At 53.4% G+C, this 17,265-nt stretch overlaps 1 protein-coding gene across 1 annotated transcript in view; it reads right to left on the bottom strand.

The window, feature by feature from the left end:
* The window catches only part of LOC142294903 (calpain-2 catalytic subunit-like), a 62,709-nt gene that overhangs the window by 13,475 nt on the left and 31,969 nt on the right, over positions 1–17,265 (bottom strand). Inside the window, exons 8-10 of the mRNA XM_075337967.1 lie at positions 14,856–14,930; positions 14,352–14,509; positions 1,840–2,000 (exon numbers count right to left, since the gene is read on the bottom strand). Of these exons, the coding sequence (XP_075194082.1) occupies positions 1,840–2,000; positions 14,352–14,509; positions 14,856–14,930 (394 nt within the window). The remainder of the gene's footprint in view (positions 1–1,839; positions 2,001–14,351; positions 14,510–14,855; positions 14,931–17,265) is intronic.

The following is a 17,265-nucleotide window of genomic DNA, read 5'->3' as shown; positions in this document are numbered from 1 at the left end:
CATTTTATAATACATTTTTGGGGGAGTTTTTATCTCCTCTTTTTGTTGCTATTTTTGATATTTATCAGTGTAGGGACCCGCAAGCGTGAGGATCCGTGATGAGGATTGTGGGCTTACGTACATTGGCCAATTTACAAACTAATACCTCACATATATTTTATATGTATTTTTTGCACTTTGACTATGCGGGGTGCAGCCGGGCCTCTTAATACGGCCGTGCATAGTGGAATTTCTGTCCCTTGCGTGCTGCAGTGAGTAGTGTCCGAGTAACCCGCCTAATCTAATAGTAAGGGCGTGGTAATAGGTTGCTGGCTGGACACCATGCGCATACAAGTGTGAACAGTGCCCTATGCGCGCCACTGGTGTGCAATTTACCTTGCACCTGTGAAGTGTCCATCATGTTGAGAGGCTTGTCTGCATCCTGTTTGTGCATTAGATGTGTTGGCCTGGGCTAACTGGACTGGTTGCCCCTTTTTTGCTGTGAGTACATTTTAAACAAGACATAGAAGCATACTCACCGGGCTGCACGAGAGTAGAGGCCCCGCCAGCCGGACCACCAGACTCCTGACGTCCCTCCGGCTGCTCTGTAGACTCCCGGCTCCGCACCTCCGCTTCGCCGCCGTTGGCCCCTGCTGCTGCAGGGCCGGACGATCCCTCCAGGAGCTGATCCTGTGGCTGCTGTCCGCCCCCCCAGCCGGCTGCAACAGGGGGCTGTCTGCGGTCCTCCGGATCCTGCCGACGCAGTTCCCCCATCCCACTCCACGGGGCCCCCCCGTCATTCCGGGCCTCTGCTGATGAGGGCCCTGCGCGCCAGGCCCGGTGCACTACCGATCCCAGCCGTCTTGATCCGCCCCCTCCGCTGGGGCCCGCCCCCTCATCAGTCCTCCACTGCAGACAGGGCTCAGGGCGCTCGGCAGGCACATCACCAGAGCGCCCCGCCGCAGCTCCGACATCCACCGTTGACACAGTGGGAGCAGGCCCCGCCCCCAACTCCAGCAGAGGCCTGCTCTCCACCGCTGGACCCGGCCGCACTCTTGAATTCCTCCCAGACCGGGGCCTGCTGGACTTTTTTGCACATGGCGCCCGGCCTGGAGGGTCCCCGGAGGGGCTTCTAGTGCGTCGCTGGGCCCGGGGAGTCACCTCAGGGGATAACCGCTCCGGCGGTCTGGATCTACGGAGGCGCCGCTCACGTGGGGGGGGAGCCCCCACCGCCTCCAGACTCCCTCCGATGAGTCCCTGCACAGACGCCTGCAGCCAGCCTGGAGGACGGTCGCCTGCCGCCGCTCTCAGCCGCTCCAGGATTTGTTCCACCGACTCCATTGCCGCAGGTAAGGTGGCTGCGACTCTTCCTTCAGCCAGGGGAGCGGGAAAGTGCCGCTCCTCCCCTTTGGCCATCCAATCCTTTCAAAACGGGCTCACTCCCCCTCCCCCACCCATGACACCCTGACCTCCCCACCAATCAGGGGTCATGCCGGCCTCCGCAAATGCCCCGGGGGGGGGAGGGGGGGCAATGCTCCGTCCTCTCTTTACTGTGAACATTGTAATTGACTTTTCCTGGGTGAAGATCTGACTAACTAAATATTTAAACTGCAGAGACAACAAGTGGTAAAAAGTATTGTTCATAGGGAATGCACTGGAAGCCTTCTGAAAAGCCACACTTCTGAATATTTCCTAGTGTTTAACCCTGATGATCCTGATGGCGAAACCATGCGAACAAAATGCACATTCAAGGGGTTGAGGATACATGGAAGAGATATGGATTGAACTTCTTAAATTGTAACCTTCAACATTTACATGTATGAATATTAATTATATTACTAATATAAAAGTAATAGCAACCTCATATATATAGAACCCCGGGACAATGTAAGCTTTATATCTAAATTTTAACTTCCTTCGATCCTTTTGCATCAGAGACACAACAATCCGACACTTCTTGCTGGTGTCACCATCTGGAGCTTTCAGTGTGATGGGGTACTGAGGGTTCATCCAAAACATGTCTGTAAAAGGGAAATTTACTACATGAGACATATATCAGTATTATTTATTATTACTACATATCTGTACTATAGTTAAAGGTGAGGTGTCGGTAGGCTGAACCCTCCTAAGCCATTTATATGGACATATAAGTCATAGGAGGCTGAATAAAGTGACACCTTGACAAATGCGATCCGATTTCTTTTTCCGGGGAAATCCATGTTTTGCTTACATATAAATGAGTTTCGGAGGGTTGATCCTACTGACAGATTCCCATTGCCGTATGATCCTATTGACAGCCGCCATTGCCCATGACCAGAAATATGTATCTGGCTAAAGATGCGGATGGCACGCCCCTGTACCGGCTCACCAGCATATTTGAGTCTGCAGACATATAAACATTGTATTTTCTGCAGCGGCAGAGGGGAGCTGATAGTGCCCGTGATCAGATCCTAGCTAGAAGAAAGAAGATTTCTGCTGGGAAATGTCACGCTTTCACACGTGGCGGACGCGTTCAGACCAAGCAAAGTCTGGACGCATGGCAAAAATACAAACAGTACAACAGGTAGGGGGGAAACATCAAGGACACAATAACAACGGTGGACGTTAGCTCTAGTCCTGCACTCACCTGCCGCTGATCCTACGCTTCTAACCAGGCCCTAGATAGTCTTAACCAGGGGCGTAACGACCGCGGTCGCAGAGGTCGCCACTGCGACCGGGCCCGCGGGGTTAAAGGGGCCCGGCAGCCGCTCTGCAGAGCCGGCTGCCGGGCCCCTATGTGTAGTGCCACTATGTAGTGGCCGACTGCGCGACTGTTAGGGGGCCGGCCTGTGAGTCAGGGGAGCCCGGTGTCAGCAGGGGGCATAGGGGCCCCTGACCTGGAGAGGCCACCAGGCGTTCCTGACCTGCAGCAGAGCAGGACTGCTCCTGCACGGCAGACGGAATCCATCCTGCAGGACCTGCGATGATGTCATGCCCATGTGACTGTGGGAGGAGACACAGGATTGCCGGGGAGAAAGCAGGAGACGATACTTTGGACACATGACTGGTAATGAGAAAAGAGGGGACGTGAGGGGGAGGGGGGCTGCAGGGTGAGTGCAGACTGCGACAGAAGCATGTGAAGGGGTGCAGAGTCTTTGAGAGGGGTAATTTGGGGTACAGGCAGGGTGAGTTATGTGGGGCAGGGTGTGTGACATATGGGGGTGTAGTGTGTGTGTGTGTGATATGGGGGTGCAGGCTGTATGGGGAGCAGGGTGTGTGACATATGGGGGCAGGGGCGTAACTACCGCGGTCGCAGGGGTCGGAAGGAGAAGAGAGGTATTGTACTTGTTTTTTGTTATTTTGCTGGCTCCATGACACGTAGAGGCCCCGGGGGAAGCTGGCTGCATGACACATAGAGGCCCGGGGGGGGGGGGGGCTGGCTGCATGACACCTGGTGGGACTGGCTGCATGACACATGGAGGCCTGGGGGGGCTGGTTGTATGACACATGGAGGCCTGGGGGGCTGGCTGCATGACACCTGGTGGGGCTGGCTGCATGACACATAGAGGCCTGGGGGTCTGGCTGCATGACACCTGGTGGGACTGGCTGCATGACACATGGAGGCCTGGGGGGGCTGGTTGTATGACACATGGAGGCCTGGGGGGCTGGCTGCATGACACCTGGTGGGGCTGGCTGCATGACACATAGAGGCCTGGGGGTCTGGCTGCATGACACCTGGTGGGGCTGGCTGCATGACACATAGAGGCCCTGGGGGGGCTGGCTGCATGACACATGGAGGCCTGGGGGGCTGGCTGCATGACACCTGGTGGGGCTGGCTGCATGACACATAGAGGCCTGTGGGGCTGGCTGCATGACACATGGAGGCCTGGGGGGCCGGCTGCATGACACATGGAGGCCTGGGGGGCTGGCTGCATGACACATGGAGGCCTGGGGGGCTGGCTGCATGACACCTGGTGGGGCTGGCTGCATGACACATAGAGGCCTGTGGGGCTGGCTGCATGACACATGGAGGCCTGGGGGGCTGGCTGCATGACACATGGAGGCCTGGGGGGCTGGCTGCATGACACCTGGTGGGGCTGGCTGCATGACACATAGAGGCCTGTGGGGCTGGCTGCATGACACCTGGTGGGACTGGCTGCATGACACATGGAGGCCTGGGGGGGCTGGTTGCATGACACATGGAGGCCTGGGGGGCTGGCTGCATGACACCTGGTGGGGCTGGCTGCATGACACATAGAGGCCTGGGGGTCTGGCTGCATGACACCTGGTGGGACTGGCTGCATGACACATGGAGGCCTGGGGGGGCTGGTTGTATGACACATGGAGGCCTGGGGGGCTGGCTGCATGACACCTGGTGGGGCTGGCTGCATGACACATAGAGGCCTGGGGGTCTGGCTGCATGACACCTGGTGGGGCTGGCTGCATGACACATAGAGGCCCTGGGGGGGCTGGCTGCATGACACCTGGTGGGACTGGCTGCATGACACATAGAGGCCTGGGGGGCTGGCTGCATGACACCTGGTGGGGCTGGCTGCATGACACATAGAGGCCTGGGGGTCTGGCTGCATGACACCTGGTGGGGCTGGCTGCATGACACATAGAGGCCTGTGGGGCTGGCTGCATGACACATGGAGGCCTGGTGGGGCTGGCTGCATGACACCTGGTGGGGCTGGCTGCATGACACATGGAGGCCTGGTGGGGCTGGCTGCATGACACCTGGTGGGGCTGGCTGCATGACACATAGAGGCCTGTGGGGCTGGCTGCATGACACATGGAGGCCTGGGGGGCTGGCTGCATGACACATGGAGGCCTGGGGGGCTGGCTGCATGACACCTGGTGGGGCTGGCTGCATGACATCTGGTGGGGCTGGGGGGCTGGCAGCATGACACGTAGAGGCCCCGGGGCAAGCTGGCTGCATGACACATAGAGGCCCTGGGGGGGCTGGCTGCATGACACCTGGTGGGACTGGCTGCATGACACATAGAGGCCTGGGGAGCTGGCTGCATGACACCTGGTGGGGCTGGCTGCATGACACATAGAGGCCTGGGGGTCTGGCTGCATGACACCTGGTGGGGCTGGCTGCATGACACATGGAGGCCTGGGGGGCTGGCTGCATGACACATGGAGGCCTGGTGGGGCTGGCTGCATGACACATAGAGGCCCTGGGGGGGCTGGCTGCATGACACCTGGTGGGGCTGGCTGCATGACACATAGAGGCCTGTGGGGCTGGCTGCATGACACCTGGTGGGGCTGGCTGCATGACACATGGAGGCCTGGGGGGCTGGCTGCATGACACATGGAGGCCTGTGGGGCTGGCTGCATGACACCTGGTGGGGCTGGGGGGCTGGGCTAGCAGCATGACACGTAGAGGCCCCGGGGCAAGCTGGCTGCATGACACGTGGAGGCCTGGGGGGCTGGCTGCATGATACATGGAGGCCTGGGGGTGCTGGCTGCATGATACATGGAGGTCTATGGGACTGCATAATAAACATGAAGGACACCTTATACATGGACTATAGGGGTGCATTATACATGGAGGAGTATGGGGCTGCATAATACAATATGATTCATGGGGCTGCATTATAATACATATAGGACTATGGGGGCTACATTATAATATATGGAGGACTATGGAGGCTAGTTTATACATGGTCTGTGGGGGTGCATTATAAAACAGGCAGGACTATGTTGTGCAGTATAAAATATGGAGAACTATGGAAAATGTATTATAATACATGGAGGACTATGGAAGTGCATTCTAATATATGAACGGTTATGTGGGACCCTTTATACTATATGGAAGGCTATGTGGGGGCCATTATAGTATTTGGAGAACTATGTACGAGGGGGGACAAAGATACAAGTATGGGATGGGAATGTTTTGTGCTGAGGTGTGAAGGCTCTTTCCCTCAGCACCCAGCTTTCCCATGCTCTGCTATACATCTCTCAGCACCCAGCTTTCCCATGCTCTGATATGGGAAAGCTGGGTGCTGAGGGAAAGATGTGTGACAGAGCATGGGAAAGCTGGGTGCTGAGGATAAGATGGATATCAGATCATGGGAAAGCAGAGTGCTCTGGGTAAAAGCCAAGTGTCAGCATCATTATCCCGTACCCTAAGTGTCGGTGTACATGGAGGGGGGCCCTGGTCCAAATTTTGCACCAGGGCCCATCAAACTCTAGTTACGCCACTGGTCTTAACTGTTGTCAAACAGGAAACTGAGCCCCTAAGAAAAGCCCTGTAGTGGCCCTGAGTAGTGCGTTGGTTGGTGGCAGACGCTGGCTCCACCGCTGCAATAATACACACAGGGAAAGGAAAGATGAACAGGGGAAAACAACAAAGGATAAAGTCCAAATGCAGGAACAAGCCTTCGCAGATCCTTACACCAATGCGGTCAGAGAACAAATGGTTTTGTATCTTCAGCAGAGATTGCTGGGTAATACCTCTATTTAAACCTAAAGGGCGTGACTACAAAGCTACTGTAGCTGACAAACTCAGCTAGTGACTGCTGGAGAAGCTACCAGCAGAAATACTGACATTAACCATATAGGTACCGAAGGAAACAAAATCAAATTTAAAAGTAAATAACCTAATAGAGATGAGAGGCTGTCACTAGTCTCCAAAAACAGGGAGACGACCGTGACAGGAGCGCTGCTGAAAGATGGAAGAGACGTTGACCTAACATGAGAGGTGATGGACATCGCTGAAGAGTCAAGCCTTGCTCATCTCTGATATCTTTCACCTGCCGGGGGGGGACCCTTATCCATCCGTATTCAATGATTGTTTGTCCAGAACAGACGGTAAGAAAACCAAGGCCTACTGCGCCGCCGTCCACGCACCTCACCACATTTTGGCTCCAAAATGCTTCAGACTGAGATAGGGCCTGTAGTAGGCTAGATAATCATACTGACTGTTTCAGGACACAGTTCTGCCATGATCAGTATCTGCAAAACAATCACTGATCTCGGGGAGACCAGCCAGAGAAAACACTGCCAGCAGCCAGCGAGGGCGCTCAAGACAGTGAAATCCTAGGTGCATTGCCCCCTGGGAAATATGCAAATCAAAAAAGGTCCGTGGAGCCTCTGTTAGAAGTCTCAACACAGAAACCAGCCAGATATCCCTCCGGGAAGGGCCCAGCCAAGGGGTGACTCTTTTTACGCACTAATGGGGTACAGGATCCTAGGACAGGAAAGAGCTTCAAGCCGACCTGTTAACACCTGCACAGCGAGGGGACCATCAAGGACCTTGGTGACCCTAAGAATCCAAAGACTCAGTAGTAAAGGGAAAACCGGGGACAGGACCGGAGACTCCAACCCCACAGGGTTCACGCTACTGTCAGGCAGAAAGAAGTGGACAAACCACCGAATGGGGACCCCCAGTTGCTATACGCCACGGGAACCCATTTACCAGAGAGAGGTGCAGGGAAAGAAGGTACCAAAGTACTGAACTGGCACTGGGACGAAGGGGACCCAAAGGTGAAACCAGGCAGTGTCTCTCTTGGGAATGTCACAGTGGTGGCCGTTGCCAGGTTCCGTGCCCTGGGCCCTTTCTGTAAAGGGGGGTATTTACAGGGGATTTAGGTTAGTGTTCATATTTGACGCCACTTGCGGTGTTGCAGCTATATATGAAGAGCCGCCGCTGCAGAATGTCACTACTGGGGCTAGTGTTAATTGCAGCCTTGATGATAGGCCCTCTACAAGCACAGCTGCACCCCAGAGGATGGGTGATGTGACAGGCGTCGGAAGACGGTAGTCCACACAGAGGTATAGTGCAACTGGTTTTTACTCACTGCTGGTTGATGGTAACAGGTTACCTGAGGCCGGCTGGGACCGAGTACCCCATATCCCTGGGCGCGACATCCCTTTTTCCTGATGTCACAAACAGGATTGAACTGGACCCGGTCAAACCGGGTGACATGTGCCTTAAAGACTGTGTTTTATGGACTGTACTTTATTGTTGAAAAACTGCTGTCATTTTGCTGTGAAAAATAACTGCGCCACAGCACACTAAAAGGCATGAAAAGAAAGCTCTGTCCCCTAGCAGTATCCGGAATGTGAAACGAAACCGGAAGCAGGGAGCCTGGAGGCCCTTTTACCAGAATACCTTCAGAACTTTATCCAGCAACATGTCTGCTCCAGGGGATTGTGCCAGTGCCCCAGGTCAACCAGGGACCTGGACCGCGGAGAGGCTAGAGGTGGAGGCCAGCAGCTGTGCTGGACTCTGCGAGCGGAACACCTGCAGCAAGTCAAGGAGTGGAAGGCGGAGATGACGGAGGTGGTGGCAGCCATGCGGGCTCAAGAAAGTGGAGCACTGCTTGACCAGGCTGCACCGACCCAGCTATCGGGATCCATCCTCGACCAGGCCATGTCACCGCCAGAGAGACCAGAAGTGGTCGCATCACCTTCTCCGCTGGAGAAGGGCAAAGTGGCACCAGCTTCCCCTGCTAGACCAGAAGCAGTCTCATCACCTTCTTTGCTGGAGAAGGAGCAAGCACCATCTGATCCAGGGAGGGCAGCCCAGGCGATGACGTCATCAAGAGCCACAGAAGAGGCTGCCACCAGTGCTCATGACTGTCCCCAGGTACTGTCCCAGTCGCTGTCGGGGACTCGGCAGGCCTGATCTCCAGGCTGGAATGGGTACCGTGTGCGGGGGGCGAATTCCTCCATGTTATGCTAACAAGGTACATGGTATCCGACATCTGGGCACCCAAGCCAGAGGAACCTGTGTACAAGCCTGCTATTGCCCCGTTCCCGGCCTGGTGTTGTCAAGGGAGAAATTTAAGTAAGACTGCTAATGGAGTCTTTGTTCGGGGCAAATCCAAAGGATGGGTCCAAATTAACTATCTACGCAGATATAATAAATAACTCAGAAGCAATGACCACAGAAACTGTGTTCACTCTTTGAGCCAGTATAGGCGTCTGACTCGTGTATTCCATAGATCAGATATTAGTATTACATTTCAACCTTCAGACATGTACAAAAGTATCAATCTGTGTTTTCTCACACATCGAAGCAGTATAGGGAGATGCGTAGGGATAGAGAAACCCAAATTTCATCCCACAGATAATACATTCCTCCTTTGTGTGAAACTACTGATAAGCATGAATACCTTCTCTGTTCATTGTTTGTACATCTGTGCACTCGTCCTTGGTTAACTCTTTCTTGAACATACAGCTTAGAATCATATTATGGCATCTCTGCGATTGACATATAGACACACAGATAATTATGCAATGACATCTATATTTTGATTATTTTCATACACAGATAATCTTATTACATTTGAACAAACAACCTATAGCCCAGTCTACTTTCACAGTGTGAGGTCGGTTCCCAGATGCAACTCTATGTGCCAGTAGAGATCGTTGCAGAGGAACAACTCCCACTTCAGTACCAGTCCCCCAGCTGCCACCACTAGTGCACGCAGACTCTAAGTGCTGATCCCAGTAGACCAAGTGACCCAGATGGTCCCTATCCAGCACCCTGGTAGATGATAAGTGCTATGCTACCAGTTTGTTTGTTTTGTTGTTTGAACTGTTCCTCAAAAAGAAAAAGTTACCAGTTATGTTTGATAAAAATGGACCCCAGGCTGTAGGACTGGCAGCAGCCAAAAGCTCTTAACCTGTAAAAAGTTGCACCAGTTGTACGCCACCAGAGTACACCCACCAGTGGACCCTGTTAAGCATCGCCACCAAGTAGAGGTCGGGTGCAGGAAAGGTCCGGGACAAAGAGGGTCCGGACCTGGTCACTAACGGAACCGGTGACTTGTCTCCTTAACACTAGAACTACTGGACTCGTGACACCTATATAGAAATACATGGTGCAAAGTAGTCAAAATGACTACCTCAGTAGTTCTAGTGTTAAAGGGTTCTGTGACCAGGATCTTTGGGTGGTGGGTGCAGGGAGGGGTACTCCAGTTATTTAAACGTTAAAGTGATGAACCTCCCCTGCGTGGGAAGACCTGTTATGTTTATCTGTTGAAAAAAAAAAATAAAAGTGTAACCAGTTTCACTTGCAGCCCAAGGATGTGCTGGAATGTAGCGCAAGGTTCTGCAATCCCACAAGGATGCATGGCCTACCCCCTAGGGCCCTGGTAGACCAGTGCTGGTAACACCAAAAACCCAGGTAATCTCAGTTTTCCCTAACAATCCCCCATACAATGGTACATAGCTAGGGTCGGACCAATGGATTGCTGCCTAGAGGTGGAGCCAGACGAGTCCACTAGTTGACTAGGTGGGAGGGGCAGACTGTGGAGAGTAGTCAGTGTGAGTTGACAGTAGCAGGAGAGGAGTGAAGGTGGAAGCGAAGGGACGTCCTGACTCAGGTTAACGGTATCCTGGTACCCAGAAGAGTAGTTGCCGCCGGTGGAGTATGGTGGAGTACTCCGGGACTACGCACCGAAGGGGTACAGGACCCTAGGACAGGAAAGAGCTTCAAGCCGACCTGTTAACACCTGCTCATCGAGGGGACCATCAAGGACCTTGCTGACCCTAAGAATCTGAAGACTCAGTAGTAAAGGAAGAACCGGGGACATGACCAGAGACTCCAACCCCACAGGGTTCACGCTACCGTCAGGCGGACAGAAGTGGACAAACCACCGAACGGGGACCCCCAGTTGCTCTATGCCACGGGGACCCATTTACCAGAGACAGGTGCAGGGGAAGAAGGTACCAGAGTACTGAACTGGCACTGGGATGAAGGGGACCCAAAGGTGAAACCAGCCGGTCTCGGGTAACCTGTTACGATCAACCAACAGTGAGTAAAAACCAGTTGCACTATACCTCTGTGTGGACTACCTTCTTCCGACACCTGTCACATCAATTATCCTCTGGGGCCCGGCCGTGCTTGCGGAGGTTCTACCATCCAGGCTGCAATTCACTCCAGCCCCAGTAGAGACATTCTGCAGCGGCAGCTCCACATATATACACCTTCCCTCACCTAGGTGACATACAGCCGACCTGAAACCCTAGTCTACCCGCTTAGGGAAAAACAGGCACACCAGTGGGCGGGACCAGAGGTCTAGACAGTCTGGGGTGGGAAAAAAAACAGAGTGTTTAGCTTTGAGTTCAAGTGGAGAGGAGTGTGGGCTGGAGCTAGATGTAGCTCCAGCAGAGGAAGTTCAAGTTGAACGATGACAGGGTCGGAGCCCTGGTACCTTGGCTTGGTGGCAGACGGTGGTCTCCATCAGCGGGATACGGGAAGACAGCTCGGCAGATCCGAGGAGGACCGGAGAAGGGTTGGAGCCCACCAGTACTGACACCAGAGACCCGACCGGAAACCGTGCACAGAGGGGGTACTCGGATCCTGAAGCCAGGACCAAAACCAGCGGCCTAGCTAATTAACCGATTGAGGGCAGGATTACAGGTCCTGTCCCAACCAAAGTCCCAAAAGCAGACAACCACCCACAGAGAAGGATAGGGCAACCGCCAGGGCCCATAGATCCCACGGGTCAGCGTCTGCGGGCACGGCTCCTTAGGCACACAGAAAGCCAGGAGCGGACTCCTGAGTTCCAAACCAGGCAGCTCACAATACAAAAAACAGTGCAGAGGAAAGGACAGAGATCACCAGCCCGGGTGAGAGGACCAGAGTACAACCGGCCGTGGCGGCCGGCCACCAGCACCGTGGTTTACCAAAAGACTCGTGTGATTCATTCAATTGTGAGTAACCAACTATCCCCTGGTTTATCTGGGCGTGCAAGGCCCTGCTGTCACCAAACCCTGCACAGAGACACTGTGCCCCGGGGCAACCATCCCTACCCACGGAGGGGTTAACATCCGGCTGCCATTCCATCTCCCCCGGGTATCCCACAACAGCAGCGGTGGTGTCCCACCTCACCACACACCGTGCGTGGCATCACAGACATTCTACAATCAATCCCGTACAAATACGGCCCCCTTTTATTCGGAGTGTCTGCACGACCCCCGGGTCCGGGGAACCCCTCGAGCCGTACCATAGGCCCCAAATCCGAGCAGCGCCGGCTCCTGGCACGGGGGTGGCACATATATCCGCAACACCGCAAGTGGCGTCACGTATGAACACTCACCTAAATCCCCTGTAAATACACACCATTATATAAAGGGCCCAGGGCACGGAACCGGAAAATGGTCACCACAGTGACATTCCCAAGAGAGACACTGCCCGGGACCGAGTACCCTATATCCCTTGGCGCGACATCTTCTTTCAACAGCCATCTACATCACCTATCCTCTGGTGCCTGGCCCTGCTTGCGGAGGGCCTAACATCCAGGCTGCCACTAACACCAGCCCCATTAGTGAAAACTGTGCAACGGCGGCTCCATCCACATAGCCGCAAACCGCAAGTTGGGTCACGTGAAAACTTTTATTTAATCTCCCTGTAAATATACCCCTTTTTCAAAAAAGCACCTAGGGCACGGAACCGGGCAATGGCCACCAAGAGACTTTCCCCAGTTATATGTGGCGCCCTGGACAAGCCAGGGGCCACAGAGAACAACACCAACACACCCCCAGCAGTTCACACAGACATCCCCAGTGAGACCTGGTTTCTTCCTCGGGCTCAGACAGACACACCAGGTGGGCGGAGTCAGGAGATGGAGATGCCCACCGAGGAGTTTAGCTGGCCTGAGGCAGGAAGCAGGCCCAGACAAGTCCAGGCAGGGGAGGAGAGAGGAGGTCTGCAGGGAGACAGAAGCACACAGGGGCCTAGGTTGGAGCCTAGGACCCTCGGGTAGAGAGTGAGGCAGACGGTAGTGGCCGTCTGTGGGAGCCGGGAAGACAGTTGGTGGAACCGTAGGTAGCCGGGGCTGGGCGGTGGCCAACCGGTACCGAACCGGGGAGCCAGCTGGAAACTGGAGCGCAGGAGGAGCGTGCACGGAGGCGAAAGAAAGGACTTATACTACCAACCAGGGTCAGGGGAAAAACTACCGCAGCCGTCTGTTGGACCCGTCCATCCAGCCGTGTGTTTTACCGAGAACTGTGTCCTCATCATTGGCTGAGTGAGTACCACTGTGCCGTGCGGTACAGCGCTGCCCCCGCGACCCTGCACCTCGCCAGGCCCTGTAACCTGCCTGCCATCCATCCCTACCCCATCACCGGGCCCCGGGACAACCAACCCCCTACCCACGGAGGAGAGAAATAACAACCAAGCTGCTCCCTGTCACCGCTCCCGGGATCCCCGTCTAGAGCAGCGGTGGTGTCACCAATATCACCACAACCGTGGGTGGCGTCACGGACAATAATCAAAACCCCCACAATCAAAATCCCCTTTTCACTCACGGGCGAGGAACGCCGCTCGAGTCCCCGGGATCCGGCCCACCGCTCGAGCCACCACCGAGCAGCAGCAGCCGCAGCAGCGGCAGCCGGACCCGAGCAGTGGGAGAGCGCAGCGTCCCCTTCTCCGCCCGCGACATATACACCACCCGGGACCAAGTACCCCACAACCCTGGGCAACACACATCCCTCTGTAAGACTTGTAACAATTTGATGACCTTTTTAGTTAAATATCTTTCGTGACCCAATTTGCTCAAGTAGAATAAGCTGCCTAATAATTCTGCACACCATAATGAAGAACGTTGTATTCTTAGGGTGGCTTTACATGCTGCGATATCCGGCCCGATATCGCTAGCATGCGACCCACCCCCATCGTTTGTGCGAAACGGGCATATCGCTGCCCGTCGCGCACAAAATCTGGCACCCCCGTCACACATACCTGCATAGCGACGTCGCTGTGACCGGCGTACCGCCTCCTTTCTAAGGAGGCGGTCCGTTCGGCGTCACAGCGACGTCACTAAGCGGCCGCCCAATGAAAGCGGAGGGGCGGAGATGAGCGGGACGTAACATCCCGCCCACCTCCTTCCTTCCGCATTGTGGCCGGAGGCAGGTAAGGAGATGTTCCTCGTTCCTGCGGCGTCACATGTAGCGATGTGCACTGCCGCAAGAACGAGGAACAACTTCGCCCCTGCGACAGCAGTGATAACTGGCAGCGGACCCCCATGTCAACGAGGAGCGATTTTGGACGTTTTTGCAACGATCCAAAATCGCTCCTAGAAGTCACACTCTACGACATTGCTACAGCGGCCGGATGTGCGTCACAAAATCCGTGACCCCAACGAGATCGCTGTAGTGAAATCGTAGCGTGTAAAGCCCGCTTTAGTCCGTATCCCTCATTACACAAATGCACATCACCTGATCTGCTTTATCCAATTAGAATTGACATTTAGACAGCTCAGAGGCGAGAAATCTGCATAAAAATGATCATATGGTAAAATTCCTCACTTACCTAATAATTTTACGTTCAGGAATGTTCGGCAGCGCCCAACGCGGCTGTTAATGGTTTGCTGCGATTGGAGAAATGTCTGGGAATGTATGGAATGGATCAGGAATACAAGTGTTCTTACCTGACGAAGTATCCCCTCCAGACGAGCTTCCTTTTTTCCAGCTCCCATTGTATTCGGTCAGGCACCACTTATAGTTGTCACCACAGCAGATCTCACTCATGGTGACGTCACATATCTCTACTTCTGTAAACTCTTTCACAAACTCAGAGAACGGCATCCTGCAAGTAACCAAATATGGATTTTTCCAGATTTTCCAAATTTATCATACCTAAAAATCAATTTTAGGATGGAAATGATGTGAGGTGTGGTATGTTCCGTCCTGGGGGTGCGTGTTAGAGCACCTAATGTATGGACGGGGAAGTGGTATGTAATTATTAAGCAGCACTTAGCTAGGTAGATTTAAAAGGGACCTTGGAACAAGTTGGGATTGTCCAAAGTAGACCTGATAGGCAATGATTAAGCAGGCAACTGTTTAAGGATGGATTTGGCAACAGACTGTCTAAAAGGGGCAATGTCAAGCGCTGTTCATGGGGGAGAACTGCTTGGTGTAAGCTGCCAACTCACCAAAACTCTCCATCTTCTTTCTGAGAGTTGAGATCTTTTCTTATTAAAGGATCCAGTTTGTTCCACTCTTCAGACCTGAGAGGACATGAAAATAATGCCATTGCAACAACAGACAACAAGGTCCAGTTGATGTATAATTTCAGTCACATGTGACTATTGTGCCCCCCCCCACCCCAAACTATGCATGCTCCGGTGAGACTGCTTGCTTATTCAGTAGGAGAGAGGGAAAAATTATGGGTGTGGTAGATATTTAACCTTAAAATCTTCTAATACCAGGAATCCCTGGATCCTAACAGCTGTATGCATGTCTGATAGACATAACAAATACGTTAATAATAGCAATATAGATATCCGGGAGAATAGTTATCATTTGGACTTGAATTTTGGTGCCCAAGGGGACAGTCCGAGTGCCATCCCTGGCTGTTTAATCTGCTAAATGCCCTGATCGATATTGATCACAGCATTTAGGGGGCTTCGGGAGGGAGTACGCCTCCCTCCAATTGGTGACCCAGTGATGCCATTGTGTCGCCCAGGGAATGGGGTACTCCTGGGCAGTGTATCACTGGGGAATGTCACTTTGGTGGCCTTTGCCCGGTCCCGTGCCCTGGGTGCTTTTTAATGGGGAGTATTTACAGGGGAGATTTAAGTAATTTGTGTGACGCCACTGTAATATGTCACACCACCTTGTGAGAAGCCGGGCCTACCTGCGGGTTGCGGTTAATGTTAGAAACTGCGACTGCTGAAGTGGGTACTCCCAGGGCTGGTGGTAATGGCAGCTGTGGTGGTAGGCCCGCCGCAGGTAGGGCTGAGCCTGGGAGGTATGATGGAGTAATAAAGGAGACCACACTGGGGTTGTAATTAACAGTCTCTACTCACTCCGTACCCTTGGACAGATGGTTCAGGTCCCTGTACTTCCAGTGCCAGTTGATGACTCGGTTGCTCTGTCCCCGGCACTCAGTGTGGTTGGGTCCCCGTAACGTGGAGTGTTTGGGGCCCGACTGTCCCTTTGTGGTGGCAATCTCCTTCTCCATACGGCGGGCAGTGTGGACTCTGTAGGGCTGGTATGTGTCCGAACCCTGATCCTTGCTTTACTGCTGATGCCCCCGGATTTGTGGGTCAGTGAAGTCTGTGAAGGTGTCCTCATTATGCAGGTATTTGCCAGGCCATCTGAAACTGTCACCTGACCTAGGGCCCTGTGCCCCGTGCGTGCTCTGGTCCCAGCGGTACCCGTGTGTACCTGCCCTGGCGACCACTCTCCTGTGCCCCCGGGTCACCATTACACGACTCAGCTCTCAGGCATGTCTGTCCACTTTCACTTCTACTTCAGACCTCTTGTAGACTCACTGACTGCAGTCCCCTCCCACCAGGCTGACTAATTCCCACGTCAGGCTCTGCCGTCTAGGTGGCCCTCCCCTTGTTTAACTAGGCAGTGCCCCCTGGTGTGGAGTGGTAACTGGGATTTTGGTGTGTGTGGGTGTTTCTGGCACTGGTGTTCCAAGTCCCAGAGGCTAGGTCCTGCATCCCCATGAGGATGCAGTTCCCTGTAGTGCCCTGAGTGGCTCAGGGGTGCTACATCATCGCGAGAGCCTGATCGTTGATAAGGTTATTCGAGGTCATCATAACGACTTACAGGTCAACAAGCTACGGAAAGCCTTTGAGAGTATGACAGGAGCATGATCTCAGAGGCTTCTGTCAATACAGCACTGACGGAAATAATGTATTGCAATCCTGGTGCAGTACAATATATTATATCAGAGATCAGATCAATAATAGTGATAGGCGGACCCGCAGATACCCATGATTGCGTGAAAATTGCGTGGTTTTTTTATCCATCTAATGGATGCAACAATTCTTAAATAATTTTAAATAATTAAAAGCCACATAGGGTCCTTCATATTTTGATACACAGCCAAGGCTGGGGGCTTTATCTGCACTGGGTGCCACAATATGGAGGGAAGAAAATATGGGGGGAAGAACGTGGACCTAGGAAACTATACGCCTGTGAGCCTGACTTCTATACCAGGAAAGATCTTTGAACAAACAATATGCATGAAAGTACCTGGGTGAGAATGAAGTGATTAACCAGAGCAAGCATGAATTGTAATGAATAAGTCATGTCAGACTACTTAATTTCCTTCTCTCACTGACTGGGTGGATCAGGGAAATGCAGAAGATATAGTACAGTATATCTTGACTTTAGCAAAGCTTTTAACAAACTATCTCATACCATCCATAAAGAAAAAAATGACCAAGTATAGATTGGACAAGGCAACTGTTAAGGCCCCGTCACACTAAGCAACATCGCTAGCAACATCGCTGCTAACGAACAACTTTTGTGACGTTGCTAGCGATGTTGCTGTGTGTGACATCCAGCAACAACCTGGCCCCTGCTGTGAGGTCGTTGGTTGTT

Source organism: Anomaloglossus baeobatrachus, chromosome 3 (assembly GCF_048569485.1).
Source record: "Anomaloglossus baeobatrachus isolate aAnoBae1 chromosome 3, aAnoBae1.hap1, whole genome shotgun sequence".
Classification (NCBI taxonomy): domain Eukaryota; kingdom Metazoa; phylum Chordata; class Amphibia; order Anura; family Aromobatidae; genus Anomaloglossus; species Anomaloglossus baeobatrachus.
This window is presented reverse-complemented; position numbering and strand designations above follow the sequence as displayed.